The sequence below is a fragment of the Lissotriton helveticus genome, chromosome 6, assembly GCF_964261635.1.
Source record: "Lissotriton helveticus chromosome 6, aLisHel1.1, whole genome shotgun sequence".
NCBI lineage: Eukaryota > Metazoa > Chordata > Amphibia > Caudata > Salamandridae > Lissotriton > Lissotriton helveticus.
In genome coordinates, this window is record NC_136067.1 from 689600913 (window position 1) to 689625450 (window position 24538).

Here is a 24538-nt window from a genome sequence, read left to right on the forward strand (position 1 = left end):
AGGTATTGGACATTAAAGAGGTGACATGTATTATTCCCACTCCAGTCTAAACCAATATTGGGAAGGTGTTGGACACTTAAGAGGTGATATTTACTATTCCCACTCCAATCTATACCAATTTGGGAAAGGTGTTGGGCACTAAAGAGTGACAATTACTGTTCCCATTCTAATCTATACCAATTTGAGGAAGGTGTTGGACACTAAAGGGGTGAAAATTACTATTCCCACTCCAATCTAAACACATTTGGGGAAGGTGCTGGACACTAAAAGGGTGAAATGTATTACTCCCTCTCCAATTTAAAGCAATTAGAAGAAGGAGTTGGACACTAAAAGGAGTGACATTTACTATTGCCACTACAATCTAAACCAATTTGTGGAAGGCATCGGACACTAAAGGGGAGAAGTGTACGATTTCCACTCACTTCTATAGCATTTTGAGGAAGGTATTGGACACTAAAGAGTGACATTTACTATTCCCACTGCAATCTATACCAATTTGAGGAAGAAGTTAGACACCAAAAGAGTGACATTTCATATTCCCACTCCAATCTAAACTAATTTGGGGAAGGCATTGGACACTAAGGGGTGTAATTTACTATTGCCACTCCAATACAACCATATTGGAGAAAGATGTTGAGACTAAAATTGTAACATTTAATAATCCCACTCAAATCTAAGGATATTTAAAAAGGGTGTTGGATGGTAAATATGTGAAATGTACAATATCCATTTCAATATACATTTTTTAATAGAAATTATTACAAATTAAACAATTTAAAAAAAGTCAATACTCAATAACTATACATATGTTTGATATATTTTCAATTATACATTTATCTAAAAACAAAGTAACCTAAACTACAAACAAATATATTCAAACAAAATTATTTAAATTGAAAAAATGCGTTATTAATATTAATAATGCAAAATATTTTCTTATACCATTAATTTAAATTTTAATTAAAAACATTTCTAAATATAAAAAAATAATAATCTAGGTCATAAGTGTGCATAGTTTCAAAATGTAAAATATTTTTCTTTTAATATAAATATGAAAACAAGTTACTTACCTGTAACTTCAGTTATCCAGTATTGGTATCTTTCATAGATTCACATGCCTGAATCATTCCCCGTCGTCAAGGCGGGAGTCCCACGGTAAATAAAAAGCAGTGCCAAAGCACTTTGTAGTAGTAATAGGCCCTAGAACTAGGCCTGAGGCCTACATTATAGTAGCCTATCTACATCATTATGTCAAAAAGACCAAAGTCTTTGCTCCAACCAATCAGCTCACAGCTCCTTCTAGAACCCTCTCTGCAGAGCCAGTTCTCCTCAGATTTTCGTAGCACAAGTGGGAACAAGTATCCCAACCTTAGAGAACTGCCTCTCCGGGGAGGAGGGTGGGTGCATGTGAATCTATGAAAGATACTAATACTGGATAACTGAAGTTACAGGTAAGTAACTTGTTTTCTTATCCAGTATTGGGGTATCTTTCATAGATTCACATGCCTGAATCAGAATAGCAAGCAGTAAACCATGCAAAGTCGGTTGCTGGTGGTGGGAGACTTACTGTAATGCACCCCCATGAATGTACCGCTAACAACCAACAATCGCTTAGAGATTGATCTATTAACAACCTTATTGAAAAACCAACATAGAAGTAATGCAATTTCCTACAGGAAATGGAACATTAGTAGCATATAAACTTACTGTATGACAACATATGTATGCATATTATCAACAACAATTTGAACTTTATGTACTTTTAAAAAGAAAACCAATGGTTGTACCTGAATTAATTCCTATGGAAACAGGTGGCGTAACACAGCTTGGCCCACTGCCGCATCATTCTGATTTGCTTATTGTAGGCAGTAGTGTCTTGTAAACGTGTGGACATTCTTCCATGTCGCAGCACGGCAAATGTTCTCAAGCGTCACTCCTGCAAACAAAGCTGCAGACGCTGCCACAGCTCTTGTGGAATGAGACCGAACAGACCTTGTCAATGGTCGGATAGCCTTGATGTGACAGAACTGGATGGCAGAGGTTATCCATCTGGAAATCGTAGCTTTAGTGACCGCTTTACCCAATGTAGTCTGGCCATAAGCCACAAACAGTTGATCTGATTTTCTTACAGTCTTGGTTCTCTGGAGTTAAAACTTTAAGCATCTTTTGATGTCTAAAGAATGTAATGTTCTCTCCGCTGGGGTTGACGGATTTGGATAGAAAACCTTCAGCTTGACTGGCTCATTGAGATGAAATTGAGAAGGCACCTTTGGTATGAATGTTGGATTTGTCCGCAAAGTGACATAGTCTTGGGAAAAAAGCATAAAGGGTTCCTTTATAGTGAATGCCTGAATTTCTCCCACTCTTCTGGCGGAAGTTAGGGTTAACAACAAAGCAACCTTCCATGTCAAGAATTGTAGGTCAGCTTTATGAATGGGTTCGAACGGGTGCTTCATCAGCTGTGAGAGAACTGTATTGAGCTCCCATTCTGGTGGTGAAGGCTTTACTGGAGGATAAGCCCGGAAAAGACCCCTCATGAATTGCTTAATGAGCGATGAAGAGCAGAGCGATTGAGTGTCAGCCATCTTCCTGTATCTGGATAAAGCCGCTAAGTGGACCTTTATTGAAGAAAAAGAAAGCCCTGATTGCGCCAAATGCAATAAATAGGGTAGTATTTTTTCTGCTGGCGCCTTTATAGGATGTAAATTGTTTGAGATGCACCAAGCACAGAAGCGCTTCCATTTGAGACGATAAGTTTTTAATGTACTCTGGGCTCTTGCTTTCTTTAGAATGTCTCAGCAGTCCTGAGGAATTTGCAGATGCTGAATTTCTAGGAAATTAGGAGCCATGCATGCAATTTCAGCGACTGAGGGTCCGGGTCGCAGAATCTGGCCCTCGTTGCGTGATAGTAACGTTGGGGTTACCAACAGCTTGATCGGTGGCTCCTGTGAGAGAAGCATGAGCTCCTGAAACCAATACTGGCGAGGCCACCTGGGAGCAATCAGCAGAAGTCGGCAACTCTCCAATTTCATCTTGCGCACCACTCGTGGAATCAGAGGGATCGGAGGAAAGGCGTAGGCATAACTCCCTGACCATCGCATGGACAGGGCATTCCCCCTTGATCCCGGTTGAGGGTACCTGCTGGCGAAGTACCGGCATTTCTTGTTCTGTTGGGTTGCAAACAAATCCAACATTGGTTTGCCCCATCTCTGAAACACCTTGCTCAATTGGTTGTTGTTCAGTTCCCACTCCTGGCAATCTGACGAGGATCTGCTCAGTTTGTCTGCTAAGGTGTTGTACAGACCCCTGACGTGTTCTGCCTTGAGAGTTATGTTGTGAATCGTCAACCATTGCCATAACTCTTGGGCTTCCCTGGACAATGTTGCCGACCTCGTTCCCCCTTGCTTGTTTATATAAAACATGCTGGTAGTGTTGTCCGTTCTGACCAGAACTGAGGATCCTGCGATCCTGGGGAGAAATGCTTGAAGAGAAAGAAATATGGCTTTCAACTCTAGACTGTTGATATGGCATTTTCTCTGCTGTTGAGACCATTTTCCTTGCACCTGTAAGTCCTGGAGATGACCTCCCCAGCCCTCCATGGATGCATCTGTCGTCAGCACGAAATCCGGAGGAGCTTGCAAGAAAGCGAGTCCCTGTTCCAGATTGCTCAGCCTTGCCCACCATTGAAGGGCATGCACCATCCTCTCGGTGACTGTGATGATGTCCTCGAAAGAGCCTGTCGCTTGTCGCCATTGAAGATGTAGCTCTTCCTGTAAGGGTCGCATCTTTAGACGTGCTAACGGAATGAGGTTGATGGCCGAAGAGCACATCCCCAGAAGTGATGCAAACAGGCGAACTGAAAGTGACTTTTTTCTTGACAGTTTTGTTGCTAAGGCATGTAGTCGGAGTTGTCTCTCTCTAGATAAGAATGCCTTGAATTCTACTGTGTCTAGACAAGCTCCTAGGAACAACAGGTTCTGTTTCGGAATCAATTGAGATTTGCTCTTGTTGATTGTAAGGCCTAGCGATGCAAAGAGATTGCGGCATATCGTAATATCGGATTTTACTTTGGCCTTCGAAAGACCTTTGACTAGCCAGTCGTCCAAATACGGGAAGACCTGCACCTTTGCTGATCGAAGAGCTGCTGCTACAGGAGCCAGACACTTCATGAAAATCCTTGGGGCCGACTAGAGGCCAAATGGGAGGACCTTGAACTGATAATGGGCGCCAGCCACAGTGAAACAGACGTATTTTCAATGTTTTGGGTGAATTGGGATGTGGAAGTAAGCATCTTCCATGTCCAAGGAAGCCATGTAATCTCCCTCGTTGAGGCAGTTGAGAATGTCTGAGAGAGTGACCATTCGGAATCCCTGCTTCTTGAGATATCTGTTCAGATTGCGCAGGTCTAGGATCGGTCGCCATTCCCCTGATTTCGTTTTTATGAGGAAAAAACGGGAATAGAAACCTGTCCTTCTCTGATGGATCGGGACCTTCTCTACAGCGTTCTTGAGAAGCATTGCTTGAACCCCCTTGATCAGTAAGTGAAGACGAGGGGGAGGGGGACTCCTGGCCGGAGTTGTTGGAGGTTTGGTAATGAACTCCAGGGTATGACCATGTTGGACTAGGTCCAGCACCCACTGATCTGTTGTTATCTGATGCCATTGGTGTTGAAAAGCAGATATCTTCGCGCCCACGGGAAAATAAGGGATTGAAGGTGGCGCCCAATTGATCTCACTGTTTCTTGTGATTGTCTCGCCCCTGATTGTTCGTGCACCTTCTTCCTCCTTGGCGAGAGAAACCAGCCGATCCAGACTAGCGATACGAAGACTGATAGTTCTGGCGATATTGCTGTTGATATTGCCTGCCTTGTTGATAATAATTGCCTCTGGACGAATAACCCCGTCCTCTCGCTCCTCTGAACGATCCTCTTTTGTACTGCAATGACCCCAGCAATTTTGCAGTATCCGTATCTGTTTTAATTGCTTGGAGAGCTTCGTCCACATGTTTCCCAAAAAGGGACTCTCCATCATAAGCCATGTCCAGCACTTTCAATTGGACCTCTGGACGAAAGGTAGTAGCCTTCAACCACCCTTGACGTCTCAAAACAGCCGCTCCTGCCAACTGTCTGAAATTTGTGTTTGCAATATCTAATGCGCAGTCGATGGACTCCGCAGCTGCGCGCTCTCCTTCCATTAATATTTTTCGTGCTTCCTGTCTCTTATCTTCTGGAATGAGTTCCATGAAGACAGCCATGTCTGACCACATTTGGCGATCATAGCGCCCTATAATCGCCAAAGAATTTGCCGCTCTGATGGAAGCTGCAGCCATGTGGAAAACTTTTTCCCAATTAGGTCTAAACGTCGCCCCTCTTTATCAGGTGGAGTAGAAATAGGGGTAGCCGGATTCTTCGACCTTTGTTGTGCAGCCTGAGAGATCACCGAGTCCGGACGCGGATGACCAATAAGCCACGCTGGACTAGTGAGCGGGGCACGGTATTTATCAATTCTTGGCAACACAGCAGGCACCGAAGCGGGGTTTTTCATTACTTTGAGAGCCTCTTTCCAAATATATTCAATAATAGCAATGGCTCGAGATACTTTCCTGGTTTCTTCCTTAAAATCATGAAGAAAACACTCTGTTTGCTCCACCGTCACCGGGAGTTTAAATCTGTTTGCTGCTCTCTGCATCAGATTGTGAAAGCCACCCACAGCCTCAGGTGGAGAATCTGAAGGCTGAGGAGTTGGAGGAGATGGCATGGGAATAACATAATCATCCCACGGGTCTGATGAGGGTACGTTAGGCAACTCCCCTTCCTCTACCTCATCTTCTGAGGACGTGTCCGGGGCTTGTGGAGGCAACTCATGTTGTGTAGGTTCCACAACTGGAGAAAGCGGTGGAACTTGAGGTGGAGGAATAGAAGTAGTAGGCTGAGGCATATGTGGCGGAAAGCATTGTTTGTAATCTGCCAACATATCCTGTAAATCCTGAATCAGGGTAGGTGGTAAATGGGTGACTTCTGAGACTTTAGGCCGCCTCTGATGTTCTACAGAGTGAGGCACTAAAATGTCCTCCTGATAATAATGTTCAGTATAAGTGTCATCTTCATCATCATCTTGACACTTGATGACAAGATCAGATGGGTGACGTGCCACACCAAAAGCTCCTTCATTATCATCATCCTCAAAATCATCTTCTTCATCATCCGAATAGGATTCCAGAAGATGAGAGGGCATAAGTGGCGATATGTAAGAACCTTGTTGCCTCTTGTAAGAAACGAGTTGAAAGTTCTTCGTTGAAACTGGTGTACAAAAAACCTGGTTCCCAGCCATCGGCTTCACTAAAGCTGAATCCATCATCTCTGACGGCACCGGTGCCAAAGGTGCAGCTGTTTGCTGAAAAGATGTCGTCGTCGACGGGATTATCGTCGACGAGGTCGACGACGAAGGACACGTCGTAGATGGAATTGCCGTCGACGGGACCGTAGTCGATGGACTCGACGTCGACGGGACCGTCGTCAATGGACCTACCGTCGACGGGACAATCGTCGACGGGCTGGTCGTCGACGGAACAGCTGTTGACGGGCTCCTCGTCGACGGTGTCATCGTCGATACTTTCTTCATCGACGAGACGGTCGTCGACGGTGGCGTTGATGACTTCGTCGACTAGCTCTTTTTAGACGACGAAGGCTTCGTTGACACTGATGTCTTCGTCGATGAATCGTCTACGAGAGTTCTTTTGGCCACAATACAAATCTTTGTAGACACAATAGGCGAAGTGATAGATGAAGTGGAGATCATAGCCGTAGAAGAGGAAGTTGAAGTAGAAATAGTAGTCACTGGTGAGGAGACAGAAGAGCTCTTACTCACGGTTTTCTTAGAGGAATCGTTGGTGGCTGAGGCTCCAGAGACAGCATGTGGGGATCTCTGTGAAGAGCCTGAAGTACAGTGGGAGGTTTTCGCATGTTTTCTCCCCTCACTTTTCTTATCCTCCTGTGACCTTGACCTCTTACTAGAAGTAGAGGCTTTGTCATCATCATCCGTGGAAGAGGATTTTAGCCACAAAAGGACTCTGGCTTCCCTATCCCTTAAGGTCTTAGAAGGGAAGGTGCGGCAGATCTTACAATTTTTTGCCTCATGTTTGGGATGAAGGCAATAAATACAGTCCTTGTGCTGGTCATCCACATGGACCCTTTTCTTCTCGCAGGTTCTGCAAGGTCTAAACAACGGCCTTCTTGTCAGACATCCTGAAGCTCTGAGTGAGAAAACTGAGTCAAGACTCAGGGAGACTCCCTTCCACACGACGTGCGGTGAAAATCTGAGGAGAACTGGTTCTGCAGAGAGGTTTCTAGAGGGTGCTGTGAGCTGATTGGTTGGAGCAAAGACTTTGGTCTTTTTGACATAATGATGTAGATAGGCTACTATAATGTAGGCCTCAGGCATAGTTCTAGGGCCTATTGCTACTACAAAGTGCTTTGGCACTGCTTTTTATTTACCGTCGGACTCCCGCCTTAACGACGGGGAATGATTCAGGCATGTGAATCTATGAAAGATACCCCAATACTGGATAAATATAGTTTACAAATCTCCATACCCTTTTCCCCTAAAAACCCAATAAATATTTGCCGATTATTTATTTTTATTAATACAAGTAAATTTACAAATCGCAAAAATGTCATAACTAAAAATTTCGCTCACTAAAAACACGAATCTAAAAAAATATAAGTAGATAAAAAAACACAATACAATGAATTACATACTAATTAACACAAACAGTATTACATACAATGATATTTTCAAACTTTAGATTTTCAATGTCCCAATATTCTCGGCACAATATTTTTGTATCACAATATTTTTTTTCCCCGATTATCTATCCAAACACCCCTTTGTGTACTGAGGAGTAGTAAGAGTATATTTTGTCTTTGCTCCCTCTTCTCTTTCCATCCATACATCTCTCAAGCCGAATAGTCTAACAGGTGCCTCAAAACCTGTAAAGATCCCAGATGGTCAACTCTGCGTGGATTACTGCTGTCAAGAAGGGTTGTAATTGGACTGGAATTGTAGAGTACTGCCACCCCTTCAATGAACTCCGGGGCACCCATGGTTAGGACAAATGTGTTTATCAGGGAAATATGAATATCTTGTAGCGTCCCCACCACAGATGGTCTACTCTGAGGGTCATCATACATGTGGACAATTTAAAGCACAAGTACTTCCTAATCAGTACAGCTTCAACACTAGGGTATGTGCTGAACATGCGAAAGCATCTATTCTGCCCTCAGCAAGCACTGAAGGGGCAGCATGTGCCCCCCTCCCTGGTGATATCCTTGTGATTTTCACTTTAACCTCATGTATTTCCAAATATGCTAGTATCAATAGTACCTTTTTAGGCTTGCCTAGACCTCTAACATTTCATGTCATCAATTTAAGTGTCCACATTTCCTAAACTTCCCAATTCTGCTGTGAACTCCAACGTCCTTGCTACAGCAACTCCGGTAGCCCTCTTGCTGTAGCAATGACTCATAAAAACTCACACCGCATCTTCTATCTGTAGTCCCCAACTTGCATTCTCTACCCACCAACCACCCACATGGATACCCCCCTAATTTAGGGGTTACAATACCAGAGTTTACATAACACCCCATACATCAAAACTATGCATTCACTCCTAATGGTGGCCCGTCCCTGTTCAACCCTAGACTTCTTTATATGAGTTTTGTTATAATTTAAAACTCTGGCTTCCCTCCAACAGTAAAAACACTGAAACATTTGGTTCATGGGAGTCATGGAACAATAGAAATGAAGGTCAGTATAGTCAGCATTGCAAGTGTAGCAAAAATGTGAGGTTATGCACACATTTGGTCAATAACCTTCAATAACAATTAAGTATCTGTTAAGTATCACAACATTTGTAAAGGATAATATCGCATGCACAATAAAAGGGGATCTTAGTGCCAGAAATACTCAAGACTGGTTGATGTCTGAGTCTAGTTGGCCATTGGGGCTTGATTAGTCTCTTTTTTTGTTTTCTTAATTACATCTCTTGTGAGCTTCCTGGTCTTTCAAGGCGGGTCCTCTTTCTTTGCAGTGATACAAGCCAGCTCCCTTTCCATGTGTACAACAGTAGTATTCCGTTCAGGGCTGCTGTCCTATAGGACTGAGTTTTTTTATCTGCTTTATTAATACAGTCACTATGCTCCTTCAGGCAATATTTAACAAGTCCATTCATATAGTGAGAAGGTAATTTTAGAGTCTATTGTACGAATATTGGACTTCAGGTCAATGAGGATAGTTTTAATGCATACGTCTATTAGTTCATCTTGTTCCTCAGAGCTCAATGCTTTGGGTGAAGAGGGAGGTCCAGAACGCAGCTCTGCAGCATTTTTTGTTTGAATGAGAGTTTATCCTGTTTGGCGTTAGTTTTCTCCATCTTGCACATATGAGTGAGCGTATGCACACGTTTGTTTTCTCCTTTCCTCCATGCATTCCGGAAATGGGAGGAGCTCAGTTCTGGCCTTTATCGGGTACTGCAACAGCTGATAGGTTAATATGGCTACATTTGACTTTTTTTGGCTTTCGCGCCCCATGTCATTCCCTGCCCTCTCAGCACAGTCTTCTGCACCTACGGCCACAATTGTGCTCACTGGTGGAGTTAGTGGCCCAGGGATGTCTTCATGTCAGCAGCTGTTAAGAGTCTTTACACGTGGTAATTCTGTATGCCCCCACAGTGTGCAGGAAAGGCATGTTTCCAGTTGTGATGTCCAAGTCTCTGCTTATTTCGAGTACCCTGGCCATGCCAGTGCTCCACCTAGTCAGTCAAAAGGGTCAGCATTTCCCTGCGGGCCATGCAGGAAACCTGGAGTCAGATGGGAGGGGAGACCATGGAGCCACCCAATTCAAAATGCCCCACTGCAGTACAAGCTGCTCCTACAGAGTCTTTGTGACCCTCTGGTGCACTTTCTGCATCTCTCAAACCAGGGAACTTATTCTGTCTTGCTTAGCTACCAGATGTCCATGGACGATGTAAAAATGTACCTCAAATTACAATGTCTCCAAATAATCACCAACTGCTTTGTACATATCCAAGTCTGGATGCAGCTTTACTGCTTCTGCCTCAAACCGTTACAGATGAGACCATGAATTTGGACCTACTGAATTCTTCCTCATTTACACTCAGCTGGTAGCCCTTCGTGGGTGTATCTCCTTCACGCAAAACAATAGCCCACAAGCTGAATGTCATCTGTGATACAAATCTAGTATTAATACCAAAAGTCCTTGCACTGGTGACTAATCGAATCCACTTTTAGCTTGGAATTTGCTTACTGCCCCTCTCAATACAAAGTTCATCTTTAGAAAATAAAAAATGTTGCAAAACTGCAATATATACAATGCTGGTCAGTGTAAATTTAATTCTTTTACTCGTTGTTTGGTTCAACCTTTTACCGCACCGAGGCAAAGTTGATATAATCTGACTCCTGGATTTAGTGATCTGGCTAAAAGTTCCTTGACGGGATGTTCATTCAAATCTGGATTTTTCTTAATGTTGTGCAAAGGTTCCTTATTCTACTTTGATACAGGAATGGCATCCCATCAATCTAGAGAGTTGCACAATCGGTAGTAAGAATCAACCAGTAACATTTTTCACTTTTGTATAGTGTCATGTTATGTGGATTGTAAACCGCAGTGCCAGGGTACCCATGAGGGTACCTGGCACTAAGTAGGTGTGTGTGCCTAGCCCTACCTACGGTAGGTTGCTTAACTGAAAAGCTTCTTGCAGAATTCAAGAAGAGAGGAGGAGATTCTGATGTGGAAAGGGAGGTTGTTCCAAGCTTTAGGAGTGATTTAAGAGAATGCTCACTCTCCTGATCTGGTTCTGTGTATGCATGGGATGTTGGCGAGAAGAGGTTCTGCGGAGAGGAGGTGTCTGGATGGTTGGTGGAAGGAGATATAACTGTTCAAGTAGGTGGGGTCTGAGTTGTGGAGTGCCTTGAATGTGTGTGTGTGAGGAGTTTGAATTTAGTGCATTTGTTTATTGGAGGCCAGTGTAGTTCCCGGTGGTGTGGTGTAATGCAAGTTCTGTTTGGGAGGTTGAGGATAAGTCTCACTGCCAAGTTCTGAATAGTCTTAAAGTGACTTGCTTGGTGATCCCGGCATAGAGGGTGTTCCCATACTTCAACTTGCTGGTGATCTGGGCACTAGTGATAGTTTTTCTTGTGTTTCGGGGATATTTAAAGACCTTTCTCAGCATCTTCAGGTGTGGAAGCAGGATACAGTGACGGCATTATCTTGTGCAGTCATGTCTAGTTTGCTGTTCATGATTATTCTGAGATTCTTGGCATGGGTTCTGGGTGTGGGACTGAGTTTGTCCGGTCACCAACTGGAGTCCCATGGTGAGGAGTTCCTGCCGAAGATACTTCTATCTTGTATGTGTTGAGCTTTAGACAGTTGACTTTTACCCAGCTAGCACGCGGTGAACTTGTTTCTTGTGATGGAGGTCTTGTTTGAGAGGAAGAGTATAAATTGCGTGTCGTATGCACAGGATAGCCACCTTCCTCGACGACTGGAAGCAGGCCGAGATCAACACCTGCTGAAGAAGCCATCCGCCTACTCGACAGACCTCAAAAACGTCAGACGATTCTCCCTGCTCCCCTTCCAAGCTAAGGTCATCAAGAAGGCCATCAATGCTCAACTCTCCAAGTTCATTGAAGCGAACTACGTCCTGGACATCTCTCGATCCATCTTCCAAAGCAACCACAGCACCAAGATCGCACTCCTCACTGCCACTGATGACATCCGCTTCCCCCACGACCGGGGCGAAACAACAGTCCTCATCCTTCTGGACTTCTTGGCCACCTTCAACACCATCTCCCACTGCCCCCTAATCACTAGACGCCAGCATCCGCGAGACGGCCCCGGAATGTATCCACTCCTTCCTCACCAGTCAAACAGAGCGAGTCAGACTACCTACATTCCTCTCAGAACCCACAGAGATCAGCTGCGGAGTGCCACAGGGCTCCTCCCTGAGCCCCACCCTCTTCAACGTCTACATGGCCCCACTCGCAGGCATTGTCAGGAACCACAAACTCAACATCTTCTCCTATGCCAATGACACCCAGCTGATCTCCCTCACCAACGAACCCACAGCCGCCAAAACAACTTCCACAGTTGGATGAAGGCCATAGCCATCTGGATGAAAGGCAGTTGCCGTAAACTCAACTCAGACAAGACTGGAGTCCTCATCCTGGGACCCACGGCCTCAGCCTGGGACGACTCCTGGTGGCCAGTCACACTGGGGACCCCCCACCCCTACGGACCATGCACGAAACCTGGGCATCATACTGGACTCCAAGCTCACAATGAACCGCCAGATCAACGCTGTATCCTCATCATGCTTCCACACATTTCGCATGCTTCAAAAGACATTCATATGGATCACCATCGAATCCAGAAAAACGGTCACCCATGCACTTATCAGCAGCAGACTAGACTACGGCAACGCACTCTATGACGCGTAACCCAGAAACTCCTCAGGAAACAGAACATTCAAAATGCTGCAGCCAGACTGGTCCTCAACATCCCTCACAGCAGCTACATCAACGAACACCATCGAGAACTTCACTGGATCAGGGTCAACAAAAGAATCACTTTCAAGCTTCTCACACACGCCTACAAAGCCCTCCATGACACAGGACCAGCATATCTGAACCACCGCCTCTCATTCCACGTACACACCAGACACCTCTGCTCCACCTAACTGGCCCTGACCTCTGTCCCGTAGATCCACAAGACCAGAACCGGAGGAAGATCCTTCTCCTACCTCGCTGCCAAGACCTGGAAAACCCTGCCCCTCCACCTCAGGCAATCCCCATCACAGACCCAATTCAGGAAGGATCTCAAGACCTGGCTTTTCGATTGCACCATAGCACCCAGATGGATCCACAGCCCTCCTTCCCCCCTCAGTGCCTTGAAACCCTCCTGGGTGAGTAGCCACATTTTACAAACCAGACTGATTGATTGATTTCAGAGGATGCTGATGCCAGGTGCACAGATGACAATGAATAGAGTAATCATGTATGCATTGAAGAGGGTGGGGCTTAGAGATGAATCTTGAGGGACTCCACAGATTAATTTGTGTCCTTCAAAGATGAAAGGTGTCAGGCTGACAGATTGTGTGCTATCCATTAAGAAGGAGCAGATCCAGCGGACAGGGGCTCCTTGGATGCCAATCTCGTGCAAGTGCCTGATGAGGATGGGGTGTGAGACCATGTCAAATGCTGCAGACAGGACCACAATGACGAGGGATGACATGCCCCCTTTGTCAAGGATCATGCAGATGTAATCTGTGGCAGTAATGAGTTCCGTTCCTGTATTGTGGCTGTGCCTGAATCCATATTATGTGGCATCGAGAGGCTGGTGGTTGCTGAAGCGTTGGACGATTAATGTCAGAAGAGGTGTGGCACAGCAGCCAGGGCGGCTGACTCCGGAACCCGAGGGCTCACGGTTCGATCACTGGTGCCGGCAGCAGATCAGCCGAGCACCATGTTACTCTGGGCAATAGTTCACTTCCCGAAAGCCCCCAGCGCCTTGACACCCATGGGTAATTGTGTGTGCTTTACAAATACTGAACATTTACTAAGACCTTTGCTGGGTATGGTACAAGGGAGCTCAGTCTGTAGTTGGAAAGCGTGACTGGGACAGCAGATTGTTTCTTGAGCAGGCGTATGACTGTAGCATATTTCCAAGAGTCAAGGAATGTGGCTGAGTCAATAGAGGCATTGAGGATGGGTGTCTGTGCTTCACTGATTGGTAGGAGCCCTTTGTTGAAAGTATGGTGGGGCTAGGGACAGATGGAGCCCCCTAGTGAATGGTCTTCATGGTGGCATTGATTTCGACAGTGGCCTAGGCAGGCCACAAGGTCAGATTTTGTTCATCAGCCATGATGGAAAGTTGAGTTTCAACGATGACGTGGTATGGTTGAGGGTCAAAGTTGCTATATAAGGAGGTGATTTTGCAACAGTAGAATTCTGAGAGCTTGTTGCAAAGATCTTGTGGGGAGGTGATGTTGCTAGAGGGGTCAGAAAGCTTGGTGAATTCTTTGATGTTGGCATCAATTTCCTTGCTGCTATTAGTGCTAGCGTAGATTATCCCTGTGCCCATAGGCATCATACAGTATTTTTTATACTATTTAAAAATTGCATTGATCAGTAATTGTTTAGTATTTACAAATTGCACTGATCAATGCATGACCGACAAAAATAATGTGTATAATTGAATCTAACAGAACTCGTCTTTGAAACAGAGTGCTCGGATTTTGATTGTTTTAATAAGTAATTAAATCATGTTTCTTGGCACATGCAGCTGTTTGAATGTCCTAAATGATGTTTGCAGCTGTCATATTGATTTACCAATGATGATAGTTTTCAAGTAAGACACACTTACAGATTTAATTATAAATGTTCCCCTGATATTTCTATTTACAAGTGAACATATGGTATTGGGTACGGAATGGACCACACTTCAAAATCCCAGAACACTTCAAGCATTTAATTTTTTTCAAAGTAACATCTGTCACTTTTTCCCAACTTTAACTGCTTAAATTAAACAAGTGATAGCCATTATATTCCCCCCTCTTGATTTTCGGACACATTGCCAGTGAGACAGAGGCAGGCACGTGTTAATTTGTTACTTTACGTACATGCGTTTGCAATAGCGCTGCATATAAAGTAACAAAGGGACATGTGCCCCTCTCCACTTGCAATGAGATGGCTAGAATGATTCTGACTGCCAAGCGTTAACTTTCAACAGATGGAATAAAGTGGCCGATTTACATTGTAAAAAAACCAAATAGGCTTGTACATTAATAATAAAAAATAAAGAATGATTGGACGTTCTGGTATTTTTGTATTTCAGGAAATTTAATGCTCAAAACCAGTACACTGGATGGAACCTTCATAAGAAAGAGAAACTTAAAGTGATTGTGAAAAGTTTTATCATTTCTACGAAATACTCTGATCCGTAATTTTCCCTTTTAAAGCTGAGCACCATTTTATCAGCGTGTAGGTGTAGCAAAAACGCAAATCCTCAATAATCTATTCGAAAAACTGTCACAGCAGAGTAAATTATAATTTTCAAAATTAAAACAATACCTGCTGATAACCTTGAAGAAGTTCCTCTTGTTCTTTTATTTGTTTTTGTATTTCCTTAAACCTTTCTTCAGTGATGGGGTCTTTTAATTCTTCCAGAACACGCTTGCTTATTTCACTCATTTCCTTCCCACTGTGTAACTTAAAGGAAACAATGCTAAATTAGGGCAAGTAGAAAGGATCATTTTGAGATAAACAAAAAATACATACAATTATGCACAACACCATATTGTTACCAGCAGGATAAGGAGTGAGATATTAGAGGAGCAATAGATTGTCATACAGAACAGATGTCCCTGTTAATATAGTGGAGACACTAAGCTCATAAAAAGCAACTAGATCAGTTCAGAATTTTCATGCAAAATGAGAAGGATGCTGGAACACTTTTTCGTAAGGCGCATGCTTAGGCCAGAACATTGAAACATAGATTTTACTAAATAAAAGAACTTTTTTTCTGGGAGAGCATGATGATGAAAAATGATTTCAATCAATCAATCAATTTGTAAAGCGCGCTACTCACCTGTGAGGGTCTCAAGGCGCTGAGGGAGGTGCCGCTACTGCTCGAATAGCCAGGTCTTGAGGTGTTTCCTGAAGGTGAGATGGTCCTGGGTCAGCCGTAGGTGTGAGGGGAGGGAGTTCCATGTCTTGGCTGCCAGGTAGGAGAACGATCTTCCTCTGGTGGTGGTTCTGCGAATCCGAGGGACGGTGGCGAGGGAGAGGCTGGTGGAGCGGAGCTAGCGGGTGGGAGTGTAGAACGACAGGCGGTTGTTGAGGTATTCGGGGCCCGTGTCGTGGAGCGCTTTGTGTGCGTGGGTGAGCAGCCTGAACGTGATCCTCTTGCTGACGGGGAGCCAGTGCAGGTTTCTCAGGTGAGCAGATATGTGGCTATGGCGAGGGATGTCGAGGATGAGTCGTGCGGAGGCGTTCTGTATGCGTTGAAGGCGTTTCTGAAGTTTGGCTGTGGTTCCTGCGTACAGGGCGTTTCCGTAGTCCAGTCGGCTGGTGACGAGGGCCTGGGTGACCGTCTTTCTGGTTTCGGTGGGGATCCACCGGAAGATCTTTCGGAGCATGCGCAGGGTGTTGAAACATGAGGACGAGACTGCGTTGACTTGCTTGGTAATCGTGAGGGAGGAGTCCAGGATGAATCCCAGGTTTGCGTGCGTGGTCCGTGGGTATCGGTGCCGTGCCCAGCGTCGTGGGCCACCAGGAGTCGTCCCAGGCGGATGGGGATTGTCCGAGGATGAGGACTTCCGTCTTGTCCGAATTGAGCTTCAGACGGCTGAGCTTCATCCATTCTGCAACATCTTTCATTCCGTCCTGGAAGTTGGCTTTGGCGGTGAGGGGGTCTTTGGTGAGGGAGAGTATCAGTTGGGTGTCGTCAGCGTAAGAGATGATGTTGATGTTGTGTTTGCGTGCGATGGCGGTGAGGGGGCTCATGTAGATGTTGAAGAGGGTAGGGCTGAGTGAGGAGCCCTGGGGTACGCCGCAGATGATCTTGGAGGCCTCGGAGCGGAAGGGTGGGAGGCGGACTCTCTGGGTTCTGTCGGAGAGGAACAATGTGATCCAGTCTAGGGCCTTTCCTTGGATCCCAGTGTTGTAGAGGCGGGTTATTAGGGTGCGGTGGCAGACGGTGTCAAAGGCTGCCAAGAGATCGAGGAGGATGAGGACAGCTGTCTCTCCGTTGTCCATCAGGGTCCTGATGTCATCGGTGGCTGCGATGAGGGCGGTCTCGGTGCTGTGGTTGGCACGGAATCCGGACTGGGATGGGTCGAGCGAGTTGTTTTCTTTGAGGAATGCTGTCAGCTGTTTGTTGACGGTGTTCTCGATGACTTTAGCCAGGAAGGGGAGGAGAGAGATGGGGCGGAAGTTCTTGAGGTCTTTGGGTTCCGCTGTTGGTTTCTTCAGTAGTGACAGTGGGAGCAACTGTGATCTAAAACTTGCAAATTAGTCAAGAAGCAAAATAATATTTGCTTTTGTAGCCGCGCCTTCAGATGTCATCACAGCAAGCAGCAGGCATTGCTAGAACACAAGAGGGACTTTGACAGCAACTCCGCAAACGACAAGAGGGAGCAGAGCATCGTCCTGCATGGAGTGAGGGGATTTCAATGCGATCTGGTGGACAGTAAATACTCACTGCTCATCAAACTGGACTTGCTACAATAGCATATGAAAGAAAACAGGATGGCTGTGTTGGAAGGTGAAATCCAGAGCATGGAAGACACTGTGACTAAACTGAAACTAGAATTGCAATCTGTTTGAATACAATCAAAAGATAAGGAAAGATTGATTAAGGCTGAAAAACGTACACTTTTTTTAATGGATTGCAGCGGGCCACGAAATAAAAAAGATGAAACTGTTAAAGGAAAGCAACGTTAAAAAACAAACAACTATGGAAGTGGAAATGCAAATGTCTCTGTGGCCCACGACTATTCTGGTGGACCAGTGCACCCAGTAAGCCCAAACATTTCCATCTTTCCTATGGGCAGTTGGAATCACTTTTTTTTTTGTTGGCATAGCGCAAACTCGAACGTACTGGAGCGCTTTACAAGAGCACTACATTTTTGTTGTTGTGTTTTTTTAGGCACGGGGAGATTAAGTAAATTGATCAGAATCACAGGATGTTGAGCCCACGCCGAGACTCAACCCTGGTTCCTCAGTTCCAAATTCGGCATATCTGGCTGCTAAAAAACCTAAGAAAACCAAAGGAGATGATGGACAGAGCCAAGCCATGTCTTCCCTGGACCGGAAACAAGCATCCTGGGACCGGCTTCTGGCTAATCAGCCGTCATCAGCCAGGCTAGCTTGAATCCAGTGGCAAAGTGAGCAAGTGACCTATATCTGGGCATACCCTGCCAACTTAGGGCGAACAAAGCAAAACCAAAGGGGATGATGGACGGAGTGTTGAACATTGCAAGCAATCACCCCCAGTCAACTGATCTGGGTTTAATCCATCATCATTCTAAGTTGGCAGGGTATACCCAGACGTGGGTCCCTCGCTCACTTTGCCACTGGATTCAATATAGCCTGGCTGATGAGGGTTATGAACCCGAAACCGGTCCCAGGATGCTTGTTTCCAGTCCAGGGAAGACATGGCTTGGCAGTTCGGGCTGAACTGTTCCCATGAGGCACAGGGTCAGACTGATTTGCATATGGCCATGTCTGAACTGAGGTGGCGGAGTGAGCTAAAGAATGATGATGGATTAAACCCAGATCAGTTGACTGGGGGTGAGTGTTTGCAATGTTCAGCACTCCGTCCATCTTCCCCTTTGGTTTTGCTTTGTTTGCCTTAAGTTGGCAGGGTATGCCCAGACGTGGGTCCCTTGCTCACTTTGCCACTGGATTCAAGATAGCCTGGCTAATGACGGCTGATTAGCCAAAAAACGGTCTCAGAATGCTTGTTTCTGGTCCAGGGAAGACATGGCTTGGTAGTACAGGCTGGACTGTTTCCATGAGGCACAGGGTCAGACTGATTTGCATATGGCCATTTCTGAACTGGGATGGTGGAGTGAGCTAAAGAATGATGATGGATTAAACCAAGATTAGTTGGGGGGGGGGGGGACTTGATATTGTCGCACCAAATATATTGTGCTGGATAACTAAACGCTTATAAGGTCCCAAAGGCGAGACCTATTGGCTATGCCAATGCTTGTGTTAAAATTATATGAAGCTCTAGCGAGTAATGAGAATAGCATGGCAGGTTAAATGACATCCTTGTTGATGTGAATGATGAGGGCACAAACTATAGCTAGTTTGCTAAACTGTAACTGGTGAATTTCAGTGGCCTTTCAGTATTTAAACGTTAGATCTTATCTCATTCCTTCCCCATAACTATAACTCACTTTAATATGTAAAAGTCAACAGGTGTGGGAAGGAGGAGGGGGTGAGGGAGTGGTTAGTTCATGCAGGAGACTTGTTTCAAATGAAATTGGCCATCTTAATCAGCGCAAAAACGAGTCCATTAACTTAGCTAGACTTTATGAAAATTGTTTTCAAGAATCTTGCAGACTCCATCGGATATTATATTGGGGAGACAATGAATGTGAAAGGGCAGATGGCATAATTCAACATTTACGTTAAAGAATTCCTCTATGTACTACAAACGTGATACATCCTAATGCACAACCTTCCACCGGCACCTTTAGTAATTCCAAAAGGAATGACCGCAAACTGATAGTGTTGCGACCCCACCGTAAAACGGAGATACTTCCTGTGCGACTTCAGGATTGGGATGTGAAAATACGCATCCTACATGTCGAGCGACACCATCCAGTCTTCTTCCAACAGCGCTTGAAGAACCTGAGCAAGGGTGAGCATCTTGAATTTCTCTTGTTTCAGATAGAGATTCAAGATCCTGAGATCAAGGATTGGACAAAGTCTGCCATCCTTCTTGGGAGTCAGGAAATACCGGGAGTAGCATCCCTGACCCCTTTCCTGCTCTGGGACCACCTCTATCGCACCCTTTCTTAATAGAGTCTGCACTTCCTCCTGTAGAAGCAACAGATGTTCCTCTGTGCAAAAGCCTTGGCAAGGAGGGTAATTGGGAGGAAATTCCCGAAAAGGAAGGGCATACCCATTTTCTACGAGATTGAGAACCCAAAGATCCGATGTAACCGATTCCAATCCCGAGGAAAGTGGGTAAACCGACCCCCTACCGGACCCGCATGATCCTGACTGGCGGATCTAGGGCTGCTTTTCTGTGACTGGGGGGTTGGAGGAGGTGGAGGAGGAAGAGGCCCGACGTCCACGAGGACGAGCTCTTTGCTTTCCCCTGTAAGACCTGTACAAGGAATTCTGCTGCTGCTGTTGTTGTTGCTGCTGCTGACCTTGTCGGTAATTACGAAAGGAAGAGCGTCCAAAACCTCTGAATCTCCTGGTCGAAGAACCCCTGATCTGGAGACCTAAAGATTGGAAGCTCTACTGTCCTTAAACCTCTCTAAGGCAGTATCGGCCTTTTTGCCAAAGAGACCAACACCATCGAATGGCAGATCCAATAAAGCCGCTTGGACATCTGCTGAAAAGTCTGATTTCAGCCAAGCCGATCTTCTCGTGGCAACCGCAGTGCCCATTATGCGAGCCACAGAATCAGCAGTGTCCAATCCGCTTTGTATTACCTGACGTGCTGCTGCTTGAGCCTCAGACAAAACTTCCTCAAAATCACTCCTACTGCCATCAGGAATCTTAGGAGCCAAAGAACGTAATGAATCCATAAGTGCGTGCATATATTTCCCCATGAGACAAGTGGCATTAGTGGACTTCAATGCCATACTTGCCGAGGAGAAAGTCTTTTTGGCCACCTGATCCTGCTTCTTGGCCTCCTTATCCCCAGGCACTTGGGGAAACGCACTCAAAGACCTCTTTGAACATGCTGCCTGAATGACCAGGCTCTCAGGAGAATGATGAGATGTTAAAAAGGCAGGGTCTTCTGGTGCAACCCTGTATCGTCTTGCCACACTTTTGGAAACAGCCGGAGCAGTAAGAGGCTTTTTCCACACCTCCATAATAGGCTCTGTTAAAGCCTCATTAAACGGAATCAACGGTTCCACCACCGAACTAGGTGAGTGTAGGACCTCAGTTAAAAGATTAGACTTAGATTCAACTGTTGGCAAAGTCAAATTAAGAAGTCCCGCAGCCTTCCTCATCACTATATAAGGCTGGACGTCCTTTGACGGCGCATCAGAACCTGATGGTAACTCCCATTCCGGGGAAAAATCCAGGCCACTAGCGTCTGCTAGGTCTTCAAAGCAGTCTTTATCTAGTTCACCTTCCTCTACATCAGGATGAGAGTAAACCTATCTCTGCTCCTCCAAAAGGCGTTGTGCCTCCCTCCTGGACCTCTCCTTAACACGCCTCTCCACTGGATCCACCATCGACTCCGACGGAGCCGGAACCGACGTCGGTACCGAATCAGACGGCCCAGTGGGTTGTACTCGAGGTCGACTTGGAGCGGGCGACGCCGGGATCGGCGTCGACGACTTCGGCGGAGCCGCGTATTGCCAAGGTGGGGTCGGGGCCGGCGTAAACGGCATAAATAGAGCCGGGGCATAGGAATGTGGCACCCCCAAATTGAAAGCCAGTGGACCCATGGGACCCAAATGTGCACCAGAGGGGTACCAAGCCCTCGAAAAAACGCCATACATAGCGTTCAAAAACGCTGATGGGTCTTGGCCTGGGGCAGGAAAAGGTGGCTGAACACCCTCAGGCTGGGCTCGAGGTGGGAACGAATCCGGCTCCTCCACAGGCACAGATTCCCCTTCCACCTGAACTTCTTCTTCCTCTCGGGCCGGGGACGGCGCCGGAGACAGATTGGAAGTCGGAGTCGGCGACTGCACCTGCGACTCCGAAGGCGAAACCTCACCTTCCTGATTCGAAGTTTCCTGCGGAGAAATCACCTTCGATCGAACCTTCTTAGGCGACTTTGATCTCGAATCCGTCTCTTTACCCGAGTGACGTCGGGACTCATGCCTCCTCTTCTTATGCTTCTTTCTTGATTTTGAAGCATGTTCCGTAGAGGACTTCGAGGTCGACTCCTCTCGAGATCTTGATCTTGACTTTGACCTCGACCTTCTCGAACGAGACCGTGAAGACTTCCTACCTTTGTCAGCCTTCAACTTTGCCACCAGGAGCTTGGTTTCTCTTTCCCTAAGGGCCTTCGGATTCATCTTTCAACAAGATGAACAATCATCCAGATCATGGTCAGAGCTTAAGCACCATAAGCAGTCCTTGTGCGGGTCCGTGATGGACATCATTTTCCCGCATTCCCTGCAGGGCTTGAAGCCAGTCTTCCTTGCCGACATCCTCACGAAACAAAGAAGCAGAAAGACGAAGAACATAGCAACAAAGTCACTAGAAAGCTACGGAGATTCCCCGAAACCGCTAGCATCGACGACGCGGAAAAAAGGGAACTGATGTCATCACGCCGGCGTGGGCCTATTATGGGCGTCGGTGACGTCAGCAGAGTCGCGAGCGATGCCGTGTCTCTATAACGTCCAAGTCCACGTCGGCGCGAAGCTACGAAAATAATTTCCGAATGTTGCCGACGCAAGGGGGATATTCACAAGGTGAGGAATCCACTGGCAGATGTATCTATCAGAAAAGTGTGTATGTTGGCACTGCGATGAGGATGTCACAGTGATTGACCCGATGATAGAATGCTCAAAGTCATGCCCCCATCGGTCAAAGGCATTGGAGGAAAGGACATTGACATCAGACACATACTCTGGGCTTTACCCCACGGGCACGCTTGGTGATTCGTGCAGCTTCGTTTAGTGTAGCAATAAATGCCACGTTTTATGAACGCTAGTCATGCACTTATGCAAACCACTGCATCAGAGGAACTGCTGTCTCTTAACTCTGTACATAGTGTGATCTAATACCAAGTCTATATTTTTTCTCGCTCTCTTTTATTTTCCCCCTTTTCACATGCACTAATTCGTTCTAGACTGTTTGGTGTTTATATGATACGTTTTTATTACTTTTTTGAGCCAAGTTAAAACTATATAGAACTATGATGGTGTATGCGATTTATGCGTGTAATATGTTTGTATTTTATGCTTGTAATGTAGGGTATTTTGGCCTCATGTACGCAATTTCGAACATGTCATTTGCTTTTCAATTGTTCTCCACATAAACCAATGCCGGTTGTGGCGAAAAATGTTACTGTTAGTTTTTTTTTCGAGGGATCAACTTCCGGCAAACTAGATTCGAACGGTAGGAACAGAGCACAGAAGCTATGTCGCACCTGCCATCTAGTGCCAACACTAGAGAAGTTCCAGGATTGAATATGCTTAATTCCTTCAATATTTTACAAGAATACCAAGGTAAAGATAGACCTAAAACTTCAAGGCATACTAAGGTCAGCCTAACACTTTTAAAGTGTGCTTGCTATAGTGACAGAAACTACAATTTTGGTGTGACGCAAACTTTTTGCTAGCAGCACCTCTGGTCTGCAATTCAAAACAAGCGACGGGGAAGGCGAATGGCTGAACCTGCATTTGCGGCGGGAGGAAGAAAGGAGGTTTAGCGACTGACTATTGGTGGAAAGAACAGGGACTAGCCTGCAGTGTCCCATGAGTGGGTGTGAAATCTGACACAACAGATGGCGCACTGCGCTCGTGCCGCAGCGGGTAACCGCAAGCAATAGGCCATCATGCACGAGCGTGTGGTCAGCTTTTAAAAACCCCTCACTAGAAGTCTCGCAGAACAGCGTATGCGCGCTGCTCTAGGCTCGACTTAAAATCATACATAGGCATTCTGGAAAATAACTATGAATATGTAGCACTGTACCTAAACAATTCTACATTCAGAGCCAAATGAAAGATTAATTTGGTAGATTAAACAAATTTTATTTTGTGCAAAAATCCTTTGGAGGCAAGAAATTTAGCAAACAATCGGATTTATAACATTTCACTCAAGAAATGAGCTATAACCAGGGCACAAGTCGGGGGTACACCACGTTCACTCACTATTTTCACAGGTTGGACGCTGTCCACCCAGCAGGAATGTTGTGCCCCACAAATATACGTTAAACTTGTCCCAGTGACGGGGCACGTCCAGCAGCTCCTGCATGTTGTCTGCTTTCCATTTCAAGCAGCAGAGAGCAGGCAGTGGGGGTGTGGGGGGTAGGGGGTCACGGGGTTCACCTCTAGCTGAGCTAAAGATAAAGGAAGTTAAGGGGCCATCAGACCTTCTTTTGATCCAGTAGAGTATTGGGCTGGAGGCGGCCTGGAACTTCACACTTGCATGCAAATGCAATGGAGAGGAAACAAAGGCACACAGCTTGTTATCTCTTCACAGGTACTTAAGAGTTGCATGCTTTTAATTTGTTCAGCCCCTGTATATAAGTGCATGCACTGTAATAATGTCAGATGGGTTTGTCTGTCCCAGTTTTTACACAAATAATAATTAAAACAGCACTATTTTATTTCTTTTATAGCAATACTCATCCCAATGCAGAGTGTTATCCATTCAGAAGAAATCACACAAGTGTGCAAATCAATGTACAAGATGTGTTGTAGAAACAGAGTTACAAGGTGTAGGATTCAAATACCCTTCATAGCTTACTGTGGTCTACTAGAAGGATTACAATTCATGAATTGCAAGTAACAAAAGGATCTGTGTGTTCAAAGCAGTAATCCACTTACCCATCTAAATAAAATAAACATCTGTTATCTGCATGTTACATGATGTGCTTTGCAGGAGACAACTTTTTAAAAAAACCTATTTTCAGTTAGCAAGTTTTAAATCATACACCTATCAGAGAACGATTACATAATTATATGGTACATTTATGCTCAAAACGTTGTATAAGATGCACACCATGTGTGTTGCGATATCATGAATAATAAACCCTAAGAAGGTAGCAACAAAATAGAGGTTCAACAATCCCTTAACGCCCTA

At 45.5% G+C, this 24538-nt stretch overlaps 1 protein-coding gene across 2 annotated transcripts in view; it reads right to left on the reverse strand.

Moving 5' to 3' along the window:
* Positions 1-24538, reverse strand: part of CEP162 (centrosomal protein 162) — a 977479-nt gene that overhangs the window by 421483 nt on the left and 531458 nt on the right. For both annotated transcript variants that reach the window (XM_078648156.1, XM_078648158.1), the window contains one exon: positions 15146-15283. In XM_078648156.1, coding sequence (XP_078504282.1) covers positions 15146-15283 — 138 coding nt within the window. The remainder of the gene's footprint in view (positions 1-15145; positions 15284-24538) is intronic.